The sequence below is a fragment of the Anser brachyrhynchus genome (assembly GCF_964034855.1).
Source record: "Anser brachyrhynchus genome assembly, chromosome: 4".
NCBI lineage: Eukaryota > Metazoa > Chordata > Aves > Anseriformes > Anatidae > Anser > Anser brachyrhynchus.
The window spans coordinates 70,677,868-70,698,618 of record NC_137698.1 but is presented as its reverse complement, the minus strand read 5'-3'; the positions used below and the strand labels follow the sequence as shown (position 1 = coordinate 70,698,618).

The following is a 20,751-nucleotide window of genomic DNA, read 5'->3' as shown; positions in this document are numbered from 1 at the left end:
TGTCATATGTCTTTAGTCCTATTTGATATTCTGTTTTTTCAATACAAGGTAGTAGGAATAAGCATACTCCAGATTTTCAAATGTATTAGCAGAATGTATTGTAACTTTGATGAGCTCTAAGTATTTTGTCTACTACTGGTCTGAAAATAGGAATAGCCTGTGGCCTTAACGTTGGTGAGAGAATGGAGAGGGCTTACCACAAAGTTACCTTTACAGGAAAAAAAAAAAAGCAATAGCCATCTATTAGCTTTTTCAGTACCAGCCGAAAGCCTGATTTGTAGGTAATAGAAATAGCTTTTGTGGATGTTCTTTTACTGTGAATTTGTTTTTAGATATGTTGTGTCCCCCCCCCCCCCCCCCCCCCAAGTAATTCACCTGAGAAATGGCTTTAAGAAAAGTCTTAGACAAAACAGAAGTGGTATTTCATAGTGGCGCGTGTTGATGATTGTTTACTCTGTTCGCTCCCTTTGGCAGAATTGGAAGGAATGGACTCCTCCATTATTTCTGACACACAAGAAAAGCATCTCTGAAATTGAAGCAGATGTGGAAGAAGTGAATAATAAATATCACACAAATGATAGTGGCCTGGACAGTGAAGGAGGAATGTGACATGCAGACTGACTGCATTTGGCACATGACTCCTGTCAGATGACGGACCTTCAAGTAATTAATAAAACTATTTTAAATGTCTGCAAAATAATTTGCCTTGTGTAAAATCTGTTTTTGAGTATGAAAATACGTACAAAGCCACTGCCAGGACGTATCCTTGTCCCATTAAAATATCTAGAGACCTTTCTCTGATAAGTCAAATCTCCTTTTGCTTACTGAAAGCTATTTGTTTTCAGGCCAAAATATCATGTTTATTCAGCAGACTTCTGGTCTGTCGTGTTTTTTCCTCTTTGTTAGTGAAAATTGTACTTGTTGGGTCGCCAGACAATATGGGACGATACTAGCTTAAGCTCATTAGCTGCTATTAGTGTGTGGTGCTTTTGTCCCCTGCCTTTCCCTCCCCTCCCCCATGCTTCCTTTTCTATAGATACGGCGTCATCTAGAAAAAGATAAGGGATTGCTTTTGCTTCTGTGCGATATGGCTGTCCAGCAAGAGTGAAGTTAAATTAACTATAAAATCTAATCGTATGCTGAGCTGCTTTTGGACCTTACTCGTAGAATTCTGATCAACCAGATCTTTTCTGTGATCTGTCTCGCTTGATCCTTTAATGTCCTGTATTCTAGCTCTCCTTACATTAGTTCTGAGCTCACGGTACTGCCTGTATCTGCTGATCATTTTCATTCATCACCCCTTTTCTTCTTTTCTGCTCTATTGTCCTTTTTTCACAAAATGTCCAGTCCTCCTGCTTGCTTATGATATTTTACTACCGTCAATTTAAGACAGCAAAAACTGTGCAAAATTTAACTAGCTTCAATTTTGCCTTTCTTTCCTGAAGCCTTTTGTTATTCCTGTGAATGTAGATTTTCTAACTTCTTCATTTTAACAGAATCCCACTACAGCTTATTTTTTAAGAGAAGGACAGAGATGTGACAAGGGAATTGACAATTTCCATCTCCTCCATTGGGTTGTCCTAGAAATGGTGACTGACATCTGTGTATCATCTCCCTAATGGGGCTACTTGACTGTATTTGCTTCATCTTTTCCCGTTATTCTACCCCTTACACTATGTCTCTTTTCATTTGTCTTGATTAATTCTTTGCATAAACATGGTCTATTTCCCATATTCTAAAACCTGTATGCTACCAGTTCTGATATTCTTTCTGATTCAAATTACCATCTTTGTCTCCATCTCCCCATTTACTATTGACCTGGCTGCATTGCCTTCCCTTTACAAATGGTGCATCTGGAATTGTTCTCTCCAGCAATTGGAGGAGCCTTTTTCAGTGCTCTCAGCTTTTCCTAGTAACTCGTTTTACTCAGAGTCATAAACCAAACTTCACACACAGGCATATTAGTCAAATCAAGGTAACCCCTAAAAATGCAGGGTCTTTTGCCCATGGTCTTGTTGGTCTTCTTATTAATATGAATTTACTATTCTTGGGTTTACTAGCTAGAGAGAGTAACTTGATTACTTTAAGCCACATCTTTTCACTCAGTTATTTACTGGTCATTGTCCAGAAGGGGCCTTGAGAGCTGGGTCTGAGTCAGCCCTGATTTAAGCAGGGGGTTCAACAGATGATCGGAGGAAGATGATCCAACCTAAGCTATTCTGTGACTATCACTTGTGCAGTACATCCAGTGTTTTGATATTGAGTATGCTGCTAACAGTCTAAACTGATTAGTTATTGCTTTTTGAGTTGTCCTGGTCTGCCTCAACCTTGATATCTTTCTAGCTTAAAGAAATAAGCAATGAGAATAAGAGTTGTTATTAATCAGGAGAAAAAAATAGTAGTAGAATTACAGGTGGAAAACAAACAGAACGGTTACAAAATGCAGATGTCCTGATCCAGAAATCCAGACCCTGATAAGCAGCTAATGGAGCCAGGTTATTTTTTTTTAATTTATTTTTTATTTTTTTTTACTTTGACCATATAGTTCATCAATTGGAGGTAGTCGCACAACACATTTTCGGTGCTGGTCCTGGTGTGAGAAGCTGTGGAAGCGGGGAGCTGTGGTGTTCGGTGCTCTGGCCAGTTCAGGTAGCCACTGGAGGGCGTCCACAGCCACAGAAAAGCGAGCACCGAGTTTGCAGCTGCTCATTTGTAGGCTTTTTTTTTTTCTTTTTTCTTTTTAGATAGAGGGAATTTAGATGCCTAGATCGAATCTCTGCTTTGCTTTCTGCTTTACTCTGTTAAGAATCTGGGATTTTGCAACAATTTGGTGTTTTAGTTTTGTTTTTATTTTATTTTAATTTTAAAATATTTTAATGTTGTCTCAGTAGCCATAAGCCTCACATGCTCTGTAATGGGTTTGTCTTTCTGTTGAGATTTATAGAATTTGTCATCAGTGGTTACTTAAAATAAATGTGATTTCAGTTAAATCTGCTGAATCACAGTTTAAAACATTGTCGTATTACTAATTGGGCTGAAGTCTTTTTAAAAATTGTCCATGTTTTATGAGAAGATCTTGTGGAATTATGTGCGTTCTCTTTTGGTTTACTGAGTTCTTTGTTCCGCTCTGGTGGGGCTTTGAGTTTCCATTTACCTCTGACTCTTCTTTGAAAGGGTTAATGCAGTTGACCAGTTTCCGCTCGTATTATCAGAGATTTTATTGATAATTCAGACTTCATCTGGCTGAGACTGGAACCTTTTCTGTCGCAGACTCCCTTGGTAGGCTCTTCCTACTTTGTTAATGCCAGCTTTTCAGGCTGCTCTTTGTCCCTGGAGAATGCAACTTCCTTTGTCCCCATATTTTCATCTCTCAAGTGAGTCAGTAGAGCTTGCATGGAGATGCACCCTTTTATCTTGTACATACCTTAAGGCAGTATGTTAGGGAAGATGGGAACATTTGCTAAGGAGTCATGGAGTTTGATTTTTTTTTTCTAGTTTTTTTGTTGTTGTTATTGTGCCTTTTTGCTTGAAAAGTTTTCATTTTGGCCAATTGCTTCAAGTTAAGGCTTAATGCCCTCACAAAAAGCTTTACCAGGCTAGGGTAACGCTCCCTTGTAAGCATTTGTACACTGCTACTCCAGACATAGAGACAGCAAATACGTGAGTTCTCAGAAATAAGACAGTCATAGGAATTGTAACTGTGTATGGTAATGAACAAGCTGGTAAGGTTTGGAAGAGATTTCTTCCGTAGTAACTGACAATTCAGCAGTTATTCACCATGTTTTTAACTGCTTGTTGGAAGCAAATGAGACTGGGCTTGAGGAATCTTCGTCTTGGCATGGGAGTTCTTGGACTTAATCACATGTGAAATGGGTTACCTGAAGCCTGGATATGATAATTGATTATTATGCTGGGATTTTGTAACATTTATGACAATATATTTCTCTGTTGTGTATAGTGGACCTGCTAATATGAAGAGTCTATGTATATGATTTTTAAAAAAGAAAATGATTGTGTTGCCAGATTGAGGAGATAAAGCCAGCACAAAGGAGTCTTTCTGCCAGATACGTTTGTTTGCTGAGATGGTATAAAGTTGAAATGGCCAGGGCTAGAGTTTAGAACCCTCAGAAAACACGTCTCGGGCATATTTGGCTTGTTGGATTTTTTCAAATCTCTAAATGAAAAATGGCTGTTAGATGGTGTTACTGATTAGAAACCTGAAACTCCAGCAGTTGCTTTGACAATTTATATTTGGCACAGTACGTCCCCTGGCTTGTAGGATGATCTGGTTCCCGGTGGACTGGTGTTCATGATACAAAATGTTCACCTTTTATTTGTTTTCATAGCTTTTGAGATATGTAGAAGACTGAGCTGTATGGATTCCTCGGGAGGTGTGCTTAGGTGGAAAACTGGGGGCCTGTTCATAGAATGTGGTGGAGAAGCTTGTGATGCTGCTGTCCATGGTGTAGTTGTACAGTAAAGCAGCCTGTGGGGTTTGACTCTGGCATAACCTCTTAGAATGAAACTCATATGTTTTACCTTGTTATTAATGATATTAACTTGTGTCTAACTCTTGTTTTAAACAGTGCAATACCTCTGAGTAATTCGTGTGGATAGGACCCATGCTATAGAATGTTAATAGGTTATTAACATGAAAGCTTTAATTTTTCTCTATAGTTTTATTTTAATAATTTGATGATTTATCAATCTATTTTTCTTGGGATCTTTCATAACACATTAACAGATACTAAAGTATTTTGGTTATGAAGTTTGTAAGCAACACTTTTTTTTGGTAAAACTTTGAATAAAGTTAATCCTGAATGATATGCCATTGGGGACATCTCTATCTAAATACTTGGTAGCTTCTCTCATTTTTGTATTATTACAAATATTTTGTCTTTTTGTCTTCTTACAGCAGTGTAAGACTGGAAACATCTGGCTGAATGGACTTTAGCATCAAAAGAAGCTCTCAACTGTTAACTCGAAAAATTAACTACATAAAAATGAAGCAGGTACCAGAGATCCTTGGAAATACCAATGGGAAAACTCAGAATTGTGAAGTTAATCGTGAGTGTTCTGTCTACTTGGGCAAAGCACAACTTTCTGCCACTCTACAAGAAGGTGTCATGCAAAAATATAATGGCCACGATGCTCTTCCATTCATCCCAGCCGATAAGTTGAAAGATCTAACTTCTCGTGTGTTTAACGGCGAGTCTGGGGCCCAAGATGCCAAGCTGCGTTTTGAACCCCAAGAAATAAAAGGAGTTGGAACACCACCAAACACTACTCCTATCAAGAATGGCTCTCCAGAAATTAAGCTGAAAATCACTAAAACCTACATGAACGGGAAGCCTCTTTTCGAATCTTCCATTTGTGGAGACAATGGTGCAGATGTGTCACAGTCAGAGGAAAATGAACAGAAGCCAGCAAACAAGGAGAGGAGAAGTAGAAAAAGAAGCATAAAATATGACTCCTTACTTGAGCAGGGTCTTGTTGAAGCAGCGTTAGTGTCAAAGACTTCAAGCTCCCCTGAAAAGAAGGTACTTTTTAAAACATTTTTATTTCTTTTGTTAGGTTTGTTTGTTAATCATACTGATACTTCATTTGTTCATATGCCAGTTGTTATTTCAAGTATTTCAATAGGTGCTTCACCTGAACAGGTCACTTTTTTATGATATTCTCAGTCTGCCCCAACTGAAGATAGATGTGTTGTAGTTCTGGTCCGTGCTTTTTGTCTAAACTAGGAGGACCTCCTAATTCTGTTTGCACACAAGTAAAGTAAGTCTTCAGTGCAGATCAGGGCATGTAGTCATATGGGATGAGTGAAAGAGACGCTTCATCCAGCCATGCAGCCAAGACCTAGCCAGGACATGCACCTGAGCAAGGGAGACTGGGAGGCTTCTAAATTTAGGCATAGCCTTTACCTGGTTTTGGCAGTTCAGATGTAGTCCTTACCCTTGCTTGTGATCTGAAAAGAGCTGACTTTGCTTGCTATAACCTAGTGAAGTGTACTGCTTGAAAATGACTAGATACTTCTATTATATCTCATTAACCTCTGTGATCAAGGTCATCTGCTCTTTTGTTTATTTTATACATAGGCAGAAGTGGAAATTTCACTTTTTTTTTTTTTAAATCCACGTTACCATATTGAATATGAGTGCTCTTAGAGCTTTTCCCTCTTTGTTTAGTTCTTGTTGCTAGACTCCATTTAAAGGAAGGTAGCTTAAACTCGTTTTGTCTCAGAGAAAGAAACCTACATAGCAGGGATATTTTTGTGGATTACTTGCTGATAAACATAATATACATGATAGTGTTGTATAACAATGGTGGTTAATGTTGATGAATGCTTTGGCTGGTGAACAGGTCCAGTTTTTACATGCTTTAAATGCAAAACGAATGTTAGTTTTCTTTGTCATCTGCAGTTTTGCTAATAAATGTTGATTCTTACTCTCTAAAGGTTACACATGCAGAGAAGAACCACACACTGCTGCTGTATTAATGATTATTGCTTACCCTCATTTTCATTAAAACCACTTAATAAATGAGTTTACAAATACATGTAAACACTCTAAGTATTGAGAACATTATTTATGATTTCAATATATTATTCCTTGAGTGATCAATATTAGTATTTTCAGGATTTTTTGAAAGAGTTTGTTTTCTTTAATTTATTAAAGAGAATGTGTTAACACTAATTGGTTCAGATTTTTCCAAATTGTTCCTCAGAGGTAAAAAGTATGGGTACGGTCAGTAGTTGGAATAATTCTTTGTCCTGTTCGTTGTTAATGAGCGAGGGCAAATTGGAAGAAAAGGTGGTATATTTATTAGCATTAACAATTCTAGCATATATGTTTGGCTTTATTTATTAAAGAGAAGGCAGTATTTAGTATGCCCATCTCTATAATTTATTCTGATACCTTTCACATTGGTTGCCAATTGAGGCTGGCATTTAATTTTTTGTGATGAGCGCTTCATTTAAGATTGGTCTGGGTTCTTTCAGTTGTTCTATGGCCAGGAATTGTCAGGGGGAAAAAAAAAGCCTGAATGCTGTTTCCCACAACACTTGGGACTTGATGGCTGGAGAGTGGTGCCAAAACAGCCCGGCCACCTGCTTGATCTCAGGCTTTGCAATATTATAACCTTGGTCTTTTTGGAGCACTTGGAGCAGAGGGGTCAAGCCTCTGGTTTTGCTGGTTTGTTTGTTTGTTTGTTTCTTGCGTGGTGCACTTTAAAGCACAAAGGGCAAATGGAAAAACATTTGAAGATCACATGATGTTGTTTTGTGATAAAACTCTTTAATTGTAAAAAGTCCAGGGCTTTCCTTTCTCTTACAGGGAGGGTTTGCAATTGAGCGGGTTTAAAGGAAGAAAAACCAAGCTAGGGAGCATGCGGAAGGAGATTTTTCTAATTTGTTCACATGTAGACTAGCAGTATGCAGGTGTTCTCTGTGATCACAGCTGTAATATCTCAGATATCAGTGTTCTTGTTTCAAGCCCCTGCTCTGTGTTATTTCATTGCCGGCATCCCAAGGCTTAATGTTAGTGCATTGTACCGCGGTTTTGTGTAGTTGATTGTGGCCGCAAAGAGGAAGTTAGAAAAATATCCTTGGAGTAAAAGCTGATTAATTTTGTTCTTAGATAGTTGTTTACCGTAGGTTACAAGTTAATGTAGAACCTGATTGTCTGGTTTGGGTTCTGGGCTGCTTTTCTCTCTCTGTTTCTTCTTGTCCGAGCTCTTACTCTTCTATTCAGCAAAAATTGCCACGGTTCAAATACTGCCTTTTGTGCAAGGTAATTATATCTCTGTTTGATGGACATACCAGATTGCTATCTTGCTGAGGTGAGAAGCATATCGTTTAACAAATGTTCCACTGCTCTGTTGTTGGGTTTTCTTGTTCGGACATTTTTCATTAACATAAAGGAAGGTTGTCCAAAACTTTATCTGCAAGCAGGTCTGCAGTTGGGAATAAATGTGATCTCCCCAGCTCTGACGTGATTTAGGTTTCTGTTGACACCACGGCTTTTTCCAGGCCTCTGAGGAACAGCTGTGTTGCTTTCACTTTCCCAGTTTGAAGGAGAGGAAGTAGTACAAATCATGGCAAATCCCTCCCTGCACTGCATTTCACCCACTTCCCTCCGCCTCCAGTACCTCTCCATCGGAGGAGTTTGCTTTAAAGGAAATAGACTGAGTACATAAATCTGCAGCTCTCATGCTGGTGGTCCCAAATAAGAAGAGCTCGGTGTGTGTTGCAGACACATTTGAGCTTGTTCTGCACAAGCCAGTTTGGGCCTAGAAGTAGCAGTTTGCCCTTTTGGCATAGCCTCCTGGCGTGGCTTCCTAGCATGGGTGCAGTAGCTCCAAAAAGCAGCAGTGCTGTGTCCGTAACAAACCTGGAAGGTCCACAAGCCTCTGTACTTGCTAGCATGGGGATTCCAGCTGTGTAAGATGTACGTGATCCAAAAGCTGTACCTTCCACTTAGCTTTCTGTCCAGTTTTCTTGCGGCCCTCTTGGAGTGTTGTACCAGAAACTTGGCAGCTTCTTGCTCTTCCTACTTGACAGAGTCTGTAGTGACTTTGCAGCAGCTACCTGGGGACAATTGCAAGTTACTGGAGAAATTTCACTAGTCTGCGTCGTGTGTTTGTGTTGCCATTTCATCTTCACAGAGAAAAACTGTTCTGGCCAACTCCAATATATCTGATGACTACATAACCTTATAGGACCTTTCCCAGTGAATGGCAAAGATTTAGAATCCGAGTAAAGGTAGAACAGAAGTATTCTGAGGATTGATTATCTGGTGTTTTTCATTTTTCTGTGCTAGATACTGAGAGGTACGGACCACTGAAGGTGCTGATGTTGCTCTGCCCACTGCTTGCAGCTACTCAGTAGAGCCAGGCAGAAACCCCCAAGTTCCCTCTGTTAGACTGGAGAGCTGCACTCATCAAACACTGATTATCCTGTTTATAGCTGCGAGGAGTGGAGAAAACGGACGTGTCAGAGGTGACCTGTTCTGTTTTAATTACCGAAAAAGGAAGAAGAAAAAAAGAAGTTAAATAGATCTTTTCGAGGAGGAAGACTTAATTTATTGTTTTTCAGCATCGGTTATTAGGAATTCCTGGTTGAGTATGATTACATAACTTGCTGTGAAACGTGCAGCTAAACTGCCACAGGAGCCAGGATGTGCAGTTGCAGGGTAAAATGATATCTTGGACTTGATAACTTTTTTTAATAGGCTGTTGTTGAGGTATCAGAGCCTGTCTTCAGGCAAGTGATAAGACAGGCTTCCTGGCTGCTGTCACTAGAAACCCAGCGGAGTGGGAGTCACCTTAAAATCTCTTCTGGTGATCCCTTCAGGAGCAAGAGAAATGACTGCTTATCTCTTCTTTTGAAGGGTTCCCGAGCTACAGTTATGCTTTAGCCCTTAGTAAAGGATTATGTTGAGCTATGCCTTGAAAATTTGTTTGTTCTAAGCAGTTCGCAACATGCAGCAGTAATTGTTACTTTGGAATTTCAAATCATTCATTCTTAATGTCTCACAGGAAAAGTATTTTAAAGAAATACTTGAAAGCTAAGTAGCACCAAAAGTGTACAGCATCAAGAGTATACTTGTTTTGGGAGAGATTAAACGCTACGGAGAGTCTCGGAGTGGATACAAAATTAATTGCAGAAAGCTGAAGTCTTTTTTTCAAGGCTCTCTGTACCAGGCTTCTGGTTCTTGTATGTATAGTGTCCAAAAGAAGTATGCTTTCTGCTTAAAGCTGTTGTCTCAATAAATATTTTGTATATTTGAGTAGAAAAAAATGTGAATGTTTTTTCCCCTCTATTCATAAACACATTGGTGAACGAATCCAAATCAAATATGAAGTACCTTGGCGTGATGATAGAAATGATGCATACAAATAGCCGTAACAAGTCAGATCCAACACCCATCTGATTCGGCACCTCTGCTCAGGCAGGTGAGGGTCAGCAGAGGCTGCACAAGGGAGGGTATAGGCATGGCAAAGCACGGAGCGGTGCTTTCTTTGGACACACTCAGCCTCCAGCAGTTTGTGACTCAGAGGTTTCTAGAGATTGTGGCGATGGCTTTGAATTTAATAGCTGTGGATGGTTGAATTCGTGGAAGAAAAGCTCAGCTTCTTTTTGAGCCAGTATGAACTTCTTGCATGCGTGCCATCCTGTAATGGAGCAAGTTATATATGATGTTAAGGACCAGTTCTTTTTCCTTTTTGGTTTGCCACCTATTTCTCTTGATGATATTTCTCGTAATACTAGAAGAAGGGATCGTGAACAAACATCTCTTTTACTAATAGCTTTATAGATTTCTTACAAACGTGGTCATTTTTTCTTTCAGCTTGGAGAGTCCTAGTCCATTTTTCTACATAGAGAAGCTAATCCAGAATGTTACTTCTTGTTACCATCCTTCTTCTGAACTTTGATGCCCTTTGGGTTCCATCTCCTTTTTTGAGAATGAAGGGCCAGAACAGTACAAGACATTCAAGATAAGTTGTCTTGTGGATGTATACAGTGGCATGACAATTCCTCTATATATTCTGTTACATTATAAATAATGTTATATTTAAGTAAAAAACAAACAAAAAAAACACATCTGGTTGATTCTTGACTGCTTCTGTGTACTGAGCCTGTTTTCTGTAGAATGTCTTGAAAGCATGGTGGCAGAAAGAGGATTTGTCACAGAAGTACCTGAAAATCCTTGACTCGGGTCTTCCATATATCTAGAAATACTCTAATAAATTTGTGATTCCTAGACCCCAGATCAGATATATGCATTCCGCTCCCACCCATGTGTTACAGAGGGTAGTAAAACACAGGTATGGGTTTTCTAAAGTCTTTATAGAGCCAGCTTGATCAAGATGGTTCTGATTCCTAGAGTTTTCCATTCAGTGTCCAGTGACAGTGACCCTGAGCAATGGGAATATGCTGCTTCCAAGCCTGGGCTGCTAGCATGAAGGTTAGCTGTGAAGCAGGGCCCTCAGATTAATTTTTTTTCGGTGAAATACATGGTTACTTCTTGTGGTGGTTTCATCCTGCTGGACAGCTGAACTCCAACACAACCAGCAGGGGGAGGGATATGATGAAAAGAAAAAGGCTTCTGGCTTGAGATAAGGATAATTTCATTAAAGGGAAAATGAGAGGAAAAAAAAAAAACAAGCAAAGACCATGGGGAAGCAAAGAGAGAGAAAACAGTTACTCCCTGCTTCCCATCAGCGAGCGATGTTTGGCCGCATCTTGGGAAGCAGGGCCCCAATATGTGTAGCAGCTGTTCAGAAGCAAGCATCATCTAATTTAAATGCTGATTTCTGAAACGTGGAACTTTTCCAGCTGCAACCTCTGCCCCTTATTCCCTATCATTGGAGTCACGGTCAGGTTCTACATAGTTCGTTACACTTGCATCATCTGATCGTTGTTACATCCAACATACAGCTGTGTGTACATACTCACCATGACTGTTCCCTGTCCCTTAGCCCGTACACAGATACTGTCTTCCTGTTCTGTGGGCATCTCCCAAAACGTCCATAAGAACCAGCAGTGACTTAGGCCTCAGGACAGGAGAAGCAGCCCGTTGGCTTGCTGGCTGCCAGCACCAGCTTGGCTGGAGTCATTGCTGCACTCACCCAGCTCCTGGTGAAGTCGACCTGTCGTTGGCTCTGCAGTGTCTGCCTACAACAAGTAACTCAGGTTACAGATTAGTTTCTTCCAGGGTTGAATCTCCTTGTGGCATACACACGATATCCCCGTCCTTTTGCATGACCCACCAAACATACCCAGGTCCCTTGGGCGTGAGCGGGTTTGCCGTTTCCCAAGGCAGGAACAACCCACACTTCCCTACGTGCACTACGGGGACTTTAGCTCCTCCTGCAGTGTGTAGGGGGTTGTTTCAGCAGAAACAGGATGGTTGTCAGATCCTCTGGTGTTAACTAGCCATGTGGCTTCTGCTAAATTTGCACCCCTGTATTTCCGTGCCCCAGCACCCAATACCCCTAGCATAGTCTTTCAGTCCACTGTATCTCTCGGTCTTTCCAGAGACTTGCAGGTGACAGGGGATGTGATGCACCCAGTCAGTGCTGTCCCTCTTGGCCCAGGTTATGAGGTTATTTGGGAAGCCTTGCCTTCCCCTTCAGTGGCTCCCCCGGCTCATCAAGTGGGACTCCACGCAGCAGCTTTCGATGGTTGCCTTCAACACGACAGGACCCATCGATGAACAAAACATAATGCTTTTCTTCTTCTGATAATTCATTATATGGTGGTGCCTCATGGGCATGGGTTACCTCTTCAGGTGATACTCCAAGATCTTTGCCTGCCAGCCAGTCTGTGATCTCTTCTAGGATTCCTGGGTGGTTGGGTTCCCCATTTGAGCCTGTTTTGTAATTAATGTTACCCGCTTATTCCATGCAGTGTTGGTTCTATGGTGTGTAGAGGGGATTCTCCCTTTGAACATCCGCTGTAGCACAGATAGCTGTGGTGCCACTAGTAGCTGTGCTTCTGTGCCACCAACTTCTGATGCAGCCCACCCCACTCGTGCTGCTAGTATCTCTTTTTCATTTAGGGTGTAGTGGGCTTCTGATCCTTCATACCTGGCTCCAGAACCCCAGAGGTTGACCTCTGGAGAAACCTTCTCCTGAAGAAAAAAAACCTTCAGGAGAAACCTTCTCCTGAAGGTTGACCTTCAGGAGAAACTTCTCCTGGGGTTTTCTTCCAGAGGCTCCAGGTGAGGTCCCCAGCTGCTGTGTAAAACCCATTTTGCACAGCTGGTCCTACACAGACAGGCCCAAGGGCTACCGCACAAATTAATTCTTACTGAATCTGTTCAAAGGCCTGTTGTTGCTCAGGACCCCACTCAAGACATTTCCTCTTTTGAGTCCCCCGATGGAGGGGACTGCCAAGCTGACTGTAGCCTGGAACATGCATTCTCCAGAACCCCGCAGCCTGGGAAAGCTTGTGTTTCTTTCTTGTTAGTTAGTGGGGACATAGCTGTTACCTTAATGATAATATCCTTAGGGATATGGCGATGTCCATCCTGCCTCCAGTTCTTATTCCCAAGAACTGGATCTCTCATGCAGGTCCTTTGAGCTTGGTTTGCTGTATAACAAAACCAGCGTTCAGAAGAATTTGGAGTACCGGTGCACCATTGTGGTGGCAGTTGGCACCTGCTGTTCTTCAGCCCTCAGCAACCCACAACAGAAGGGTCTTCTGAGAGGCCAGGCAGGGTAGACCGCTGCGTAATCTTCTCTGTACTGAAGGCAGCTGTGCCAAAAGCCCGCTGGTGCCCTTTTGGATGCTTGAAATGCCTTCTCCTGAGGTAGTCTGTGCTGAGGAGTCATGGAGCCTCTGGGACAGTCCCAGTGGGGTGCTTTTGCCACTCATTCCCAGTTAGGCTTCCCTTGGCCTCCAGTACAGTTAGCTGTTGGGATCCCCGTCACTCCAGGAGTACAGATGGGTTCTGCCCCTTGGTGGCTTGATGGCATTAGGGTACACCGTGTGCCGGTGTCCACCAGAGCCTTGTGCTCCTACAAGTCCAGTGTCCCACGCCATCAGATCCACACTGTCTAGTAAATCCGGTTGACCCTTTCCTCCAGCTGGCTGGAGGCAGGGTCCCGCTCTTGCAAATGTGAAGCAGAAGTCCCTCCATTAGGGTCAGAAGGAGTATCAGCCCTTCTACTCCCTCTGGGGGACTGCCCAACATTGACTTGAGCAGTAACCTTTCTAGGAGACCCCCTCTTGGCTGCTGTATTTCCTTGCAGTTCACCTACCTGAGCTCCTAGGGTTGAGGTAGGCTCACCGTCCCGCTTCCTCATGTCTTCCCTGTGGTTCACACCCGACAGGACTGTCTACTGCTCGTGCCTCACGTCTAATACTCGTGCCTCTCTCCCAGTCCCTGTGTCAATGCCCCTTTCCCTGGAGGGATCCCAGCTGCTTGGTGCCCTTGCCTCTAATTCCTGGCTACCAGCCTGGTTTCCCAGCATCGGAGCAGCTGGGTGATGATGTGCTCACCTGGGAGACGGCTGAAATCCTTCGGTATATCTCACAACACACCCAGGTTTAGGGATTGGATGGTTTCTGACTCATTTATGATCTCTGTCTCTTTGTGTGATGGCTCTGCTCGAGAGCCACCTGCCTCTTCTCCCTCCCAGAATTTCGGAGGAGCTCCTTCCTCCCTTACCAGCGGAGCTGACTACCTTTCCATCGTTTCATCTTGACGGTAGGGTGACTGACGCTATCGATGTTTGTCTCTTCAACCTCCAGCATCTGATTTCCAGAGGAGAAAAAAGAGAGCGTAGTTGTTAATATTCTACAAGAGATGGTTCCCGAAGTACAGAGATGATAGCAATGCAGGGCCCAAATCCCAGATTAGGCTCAAGGCCAGTGCTTTACAGCACAGTGAGCTGAAAAAAACCAAGCACAGCCTTTAATGAGCTCTCAGGTCTGATATATAGCAGAAGAGAGAACATGGCACAGATCACACAAAACAGGATCACACAGAACAATGCTAAGAGCAAACCAGCCAACACTGCAACCAGCAGCTGTTAAACAAATATGGTAATTGTAAGGTCCCTCTAAAACGCTCTGGTCGAATCTGTTGTTATCGCAACCCTTCTCAACCCTTTGTTGGGCACCAAAAAGGACTGTGGTGTTTTCACCCAGCTGGGCAGCTGAACTCCACCACAACCACTCCCTCACGCCCCCTTCCTCGAAAGACAGCAGTTACTCCTTGCTTCCCATCAGCGAGCGATGTTCGGCCACATCTTGGGAAGCACGGCCTCGATACGCAAAGCAGCTGTTCCAGAGGACAGAGGTTTTCATAACAGCCCTCCTTCTCCTTCCCCTTCCTCAGCTTTTATTGCTGAGCATTCCAGCACGTGCATGGCCTATCTACCCCTTTTCCTTATCCACCCAGCCCAAAGGACTGGTCCAGGACAACACGAGCACTGAAGATGCTGGGTTCAGCTTTTAAGTTTCTTGCATCTCCAAGCTACAAGGCTCCTTTAAACAACCCTCGAGAGCTGGCAGATGTAAAGGAATCTAACTGATTCAGAGAAGGCTGCCAGTTGTCACGTTATTTTGTACTCATCATCCATTTGTGCGTTCCAGGAATTGTTTTTGTTTTATTTAGGTCTTTGGACGCTGGTGTGGAAATGGTAGAGCAGGCAAAGTGGTGGATTAGTTCTTCCCGTTCCACCTCAACGGCTGATGGTGTACCATAACGTAGTTGAGAAGTTAATGACTTTTTTGTTTCTTTTTTTTTTTTTCCCCTGATAATTTCCTTATTTTCAGTCATTGCACTGGTGGTGTCATGATTGAAGTGAACACTGTCATCTCATCTCCACACGTGCATTGGCAGTTACTGGCTGGAGCGGCGAGGAATTTGGTTATTTCATTGCTTTTGTCCAAGCTACAGTGAAGCCTCTCTGTTGTTCTGCTCAGTTTTCTGCTTAAGCAAAATAATGCATGTCTAAGTTTCGCATTTAGCTGAGAGTCAGATCTTCACTTCATGGCTGTGCTACTTGGACGGATTTACAGAGGGATTTTTGGGAAACTTTAGTGATCTGTCCCAGATGTCGTTTCTGGCCCTCAGAGCCCCCTTTTGTCAAGAAAGAAAGATGCTTTGTAGTAACTTTTACACAAAGTAACCAAAGCAAAATATTTTTATCTGTCGTGTAACACTGGTGTCAGCCGCCTTTACAAGTTTCCTCGTTCTGGAGTAGATTTCATGTAGGGCACGTGAACCTTAAGACCTCTGAAGTTCTTTGTTCGCAGACGCTAATTGTCGGTTTGCCCATTGCCATTGTTTAGTTATCCTGTTGTAAATAAATAGGCCCAGCCAGTCTAACGTTTATATAACTGCTTTTAGGGAAAACTTAATGGAATTGTTTCCTCGGGCATCATAAAATGGACAGCAGCTAAAAATGTAACTTGTCAATAGTAAGGAATGAATTCTTCTCTCACAAAGAGAGTTTGTAAAATGCTTCGTTTTAGAAGCCCAGTATGAGAGGGAAAACTGGATCTTGCCCAGATGGTTGTTAATCAAGCCCTGCTGCACTTGGGTGAAGAAGGGAAGCGAATCTGTGGCCTCAAAGTACCTAATGATAGAAACACTTGAGATATGTATATATATTTGTACGTAAATGTAAACTCGAATGTATGTTGAGGATGCTTGCAAAGAACCAAAATAATTTTGAATCTTAGATCTTGTAGAATTGACAGCACTTTGGACACGTGCTTGATGATGTTTTACTGTGATGACCAACCTTATTCGTATGGGATTGGGGTATTCCTCGTTGGGGTTTCCCAGGTGTTCTGCATGTCTTTTATACTGAAAATAAGGCATGTTTCAGGAATTTGCTTCAGCATTGCCAAATCAAGGTAATTGATACTCTTTCTTGCATTTCATCTCCAGAACAGGAGGACCTACTAGTTATGTGTAACAGCACAAAGGAAATTGCTTGCCTGGAAACCTCCTGTGCCTGCTTTTATGTATGGGGATTCAATTTAAAGACCTACTCAAAAAGCAAAGTGGTATTTGGACCATATCAAATTATAAGTTAACTAACAGAGGACCTTCATGCCAAATCAGCATTTATTTTATTTAAGCCTAGACTTCAGAAGCGCTCTTGTTGCAAAAAATAATTGTAGAGATTTAAGTATCTGACTTCACCGGAAAACAATGTTCTGGAAATGTAGTTGGCAGTTGGCAGTATTGTCTGGGCTTGGTTTTTTCTACCAAGAGTCTCAGGGTTCAGAACATCTACCTGTGCTCCCTTGGATGTTTGTGAGCTACCAAGGGGAGGATATCTGCTCAGAAAGTGCTGTGGGAAAACTCTTACCTACTGAACCCTACGAGGGTGTAGGAGGGTGCTAAGGATAAGGCCCTGGTTCAGATTCTCATCTGAACCATATGTGAAACCATTGTACATGCAGATAACAAAACACATATGGATGTGGCATTCTGAAAACCTCTAGGTATACTGAGATGATTCAGCTTTCGTCCTGTTGTCCTATGTGACATCTTTATGGAAATTCTGCAGAAATAACTGGTTCCTGTGCTAAACTTCCTCCCAGCTCTGCAGTCATGCTTTTCCGGACTTGTGTAGCATCTTCTGTCCACACTGTGTCATATACTGAGATACAACATTTAAACTTCAGAGCATGATCAGAGGCCAGAGAAGTGGGATGTAGGCAGAAGTCTTTTTGTAACACTCTGTATGAAAGGTTTCATTCATTCTGAACAAGCATCATGTAATTTAAATACTGATTTCTGAAACATGGAACCTTTCAATGGGAAGCCAGTAACTTATGATTTAAGAGGTCATCTAAATGTAAATGCAGAAATTCAGCAGAGCTGCTGCATGAAACCGCTCTCCACGTTTGCAGAACGATTGAGGATTGGGAAGTGTTCCAGAACTTGCGTCTCACTGCATCTATCTGTGAATGATTGAATCTGTTTCTCTTCAACTCTTCACTCCAAAAAAAAAAAAGGGTTGTATCCTAGTTAGTAAGATACCGTGTTAAGATTGTTTTTAAAATACTTGCTCATGTAGTGTTTGTGTAAAGGGAGATTGCTGATTTGGATAGACAGATTGGTTTTTAAATGTAAAAGCATCTAAAAAACATCTCATCTGCTTGAGACTTGATAATGAGGGAACCAAAGCCAGAGAAAAATAATTGAAATGTAACCAGAAGTTTAGTGGTTGATTTGAAATACAAATTTGAGCTTTTATGGTATTTTAAAATCCATGATCTACATTATTAATTCCTGTCTAAACTTAAATGGATTTTTATTGTCTTCTGCTTTCCTATCATCCTGGAGGGGAGTGCCCTGTGTGGTGAAAGGCAAGGTGCTGTCCATGAGCTGCTTTAGATGAATTTGTGAAAAGAAATGGAGGAAACAAATCTACTGTCACTAAACCGGTATTTGATTTTGAAGAGCCTCAACCATCACAGAGAAGTTTTTAGGGGATCTGCAGGTAGAGCAGTGATTTCTTTCATCCTTGTTTGTCTTCTTATTTAATAGCTTCACCAGCTGAGCGCATGGAATAAAGATAAGTAAGTCCTGGTTATGCCAGAAAGAACCAAATATAGTGTCTTCGTCAAAAGTAATTCTTCACAGTGTCATGATTTTGATCCCCCTTTTTCAGGTGCTTAGTAATGGAAGAAAAGATAAGTTGAAGATAATTGTTCTAGAAATTGAACATGGCAGGGTTTAGTTAAATCTCTGGGTTAGTATAAAACAATTAATCATGTGAAAAACTAACAAAACAACTCCCAGTATAGCTTGTCCAGCTTCTTGTTCTGATCTGAGCTTTTGATGTCCTCTTCCCCCTCGGTCTTTACCTTACCACACAATACAATGCATATTTTGCGAGGGTGTTGCAGGTGTTCAGAGCAAGATACCGTTTGGAGAGGTGTAGATTGAGGGATTTGCACTGATTTTAGTCAAATACAAGTTTTGGTTTTGAGGTGATTTGATTTCATGAAATTTTTGCCCTCAGTCACAGTATGAGAAGAAGCCATTCCTCTGTCCCAAATGAGAGGAAACAATGCATTAGGAGAGCAGCGTCCCTCCATTCCTTTGCCTGAAGATTGATCAGCAATTTGTTTTTTGTCAAATTACATTCTTGATCTTTTCAGGAAGCAATAGTTTTCCTAAAGATGTAATTGTGATGGTTGTTTTCTAAGGAAGAGAAGTTTGGAATCTTCTTCCTTTAACATAAATTCTTTGTCTTTTGTTTGTTTATAGTGTGCTTAGTCATTGGTGAGTAAGTGACAGAGCAAACTTACCAAAAGAGTTTTTTCTGCTCTGTTGCTCCCTGCTCTCCAGACAAGCTCCCAGCTCTCCTGAACCTCTCAAAGGAATGGAGTTTGTCCTACAGCCAGTTCCTTAGTTCACCATCTTTCCTGATAGAGAGGCAAGAGAAGACAAAACATTTTTACTTCTATTTTTATTACACAAGTCCATGATAGAAATGGGAGTATTAGTGAATGAAACACAGCACAAGTAGATAGCAGGACCAGAAAAACACATGGTCTTGGTCAGCAAGCAATGTCTTTTTCATAATGAAGAGACAGGTTTGACTATCTATGTTTGTGTGTTTTAATTTTGATTCAAAGTACATTTTAACTGCATATATTGTGTTTCAGAACCTTGATTATTTTGTTCTAGTTTCTTTGTAATGCTAGTAATTTTTTATTCTCGAGTGCAGGTTGGCCTTCAGCAGTCTGAATATTTGTAGCATAGCCTATTATAGTGCAGGCTAGGAGAAATTATTTGATACAGAATTATAAACTGATATTACTTTGATACAAACTGCTTTGAAAATGAAGACAGAAGGGAAGATATCTTCAAGTTGTTCTGTATGTGCTTCCCCGTTATGTTATAGAAGAGAACATTTCTTCATCTGTCTGAATTGTTCTCTTTTTTGTTTTTCTTATCCAATATTAGATTCTCCACCAGTTTTTAACAGTGTTCTTTGTCTAATCCCCTTTTGACAATTTATAGTGGGACGAAGTTTTTCATGATTTCTGAAGCTTTCTAAGTTTGTTTAGTAAAATGCTATTTTTTGATGCTTCATGTAATTTGTAGTAAGTTTGAGGGGTTATAATTCTTTGCACGTGCATGCACATGTACACAGAATAGGTAATTATTATGTTAGTATCACTGCTCTTTACCGCTGATCATTTTAAAGCAGATAATTTATCTCAGTCTGACATCACCGAGTATGCCTTGTAAGTGGTTTCAAAAAAAAGAGTACATTTGTACTTTGCCAACTTAAAACTGATCACAGTGTTTTCGTAACATAGTCTACAAGCAACTATAAAGCTCTGTATTCAGTAAAGTGCTCTTCTTAAATGCATTACTCTCGGTAGTTGTTCAAAAATAATTTTAAACTTTGAAATTACCCATCACACACAATATGTTTGTCTCCTCATATTAGTCAGACCAGAATCAAGTGAAAACTGGAAGAATTCTTCCGATGAGCTGTAGGCAAAGTTAATTAAATACAAATGTTTTCTGTGACCAAATCATCACTTTTCACTTCTTTGGGCTGGTTGAATGCTGACAGCATCGTCAGAAATTCCTGTCAATCTGCCTGTCACTCATCGCTTGTGAAAGTGCTGAGAGAAATGACAAACAAATCTTGGAAATGTTAAGGGAAGAGGGAAAGCATGTTAAATATTCTTTTCTTTTTTGGTCTCTCTCAGCCTATTGCGTTGCTGTCCCAGATGAATTTGCAAGGATGCTGGTACTATTTGAGGCATAATTTCTCACATAAAAACTCAGTTATGGTAGTTGAATCACTCCATTCCACACCCCACAGTCCCCCCAGACAACATAAACTTAAGTTCTGTCTAGCTGTCTTTCAGAGCAAGTCTTTCATTAGGATACTAATTCAGAGAGCCAGGGATTTCTGTTGAAACCAACGTCTGCAATACCGGGGAGCGCAGAGCCTGTCAAATGGTCTGTGTTTACAGCACTGGGACTGGTCCACGCAGTCTGAAGTCATTACCTGCTCACACAAGCTTCAGCCATCCTGTCTGGGCAACTTCTCTGCAGTCCTGTGGTTAAAAAAGAAAGAAAAAAAAAAACCACCCACACTGAAATTCTTGCCCAAAGTAGAAAAGAAAGGAGCTCCCAGGCTGTTTCCTCATAGAATTACAGAATCATAAAGGTTAGAAGAGACCTTCAAGATCATCTGGTCCAAACATCACCCTACTTCTCCTCCTTCCTATTCAGTGTG

The 20,751-nt window shown here is 41.3% G+C and overlaps 1 protein-coding gene across 7 annotated transcripts in view; it reads left to right on the top strand.

The window, feature by feature from the left end:
* NSD2 (nuclear receptor binding SET domain protein 2) overlaps positions 1–20,751 on the top strand; it is an 80,567-nt gene that overhangs the window by 9,638 nt on the left and 50,178 nt on the right. For 5 of the 7 annotated variants that reach the window (XM_080589969.1, XM_080589973.1, XM_080589972.1 and 2 more), the window contains one exon: positions 4,916–5,540. In XM_080589969.1, the coding sequence (XP_080446095.1) occupies positions 4,944–5,540 (597 nt within the window). In that variant the 5' untranslated portion in view covers positions 4,916–4,943. Of the gene's footprint in view, positions 1–474; positions 664–4,915; positions 5,541–20,751 lie in introns of all 7 variants that reach the window. The other 2 variants (XM_080589971.1, XM_080589970.1) reach the window with 1 other exon arrangement.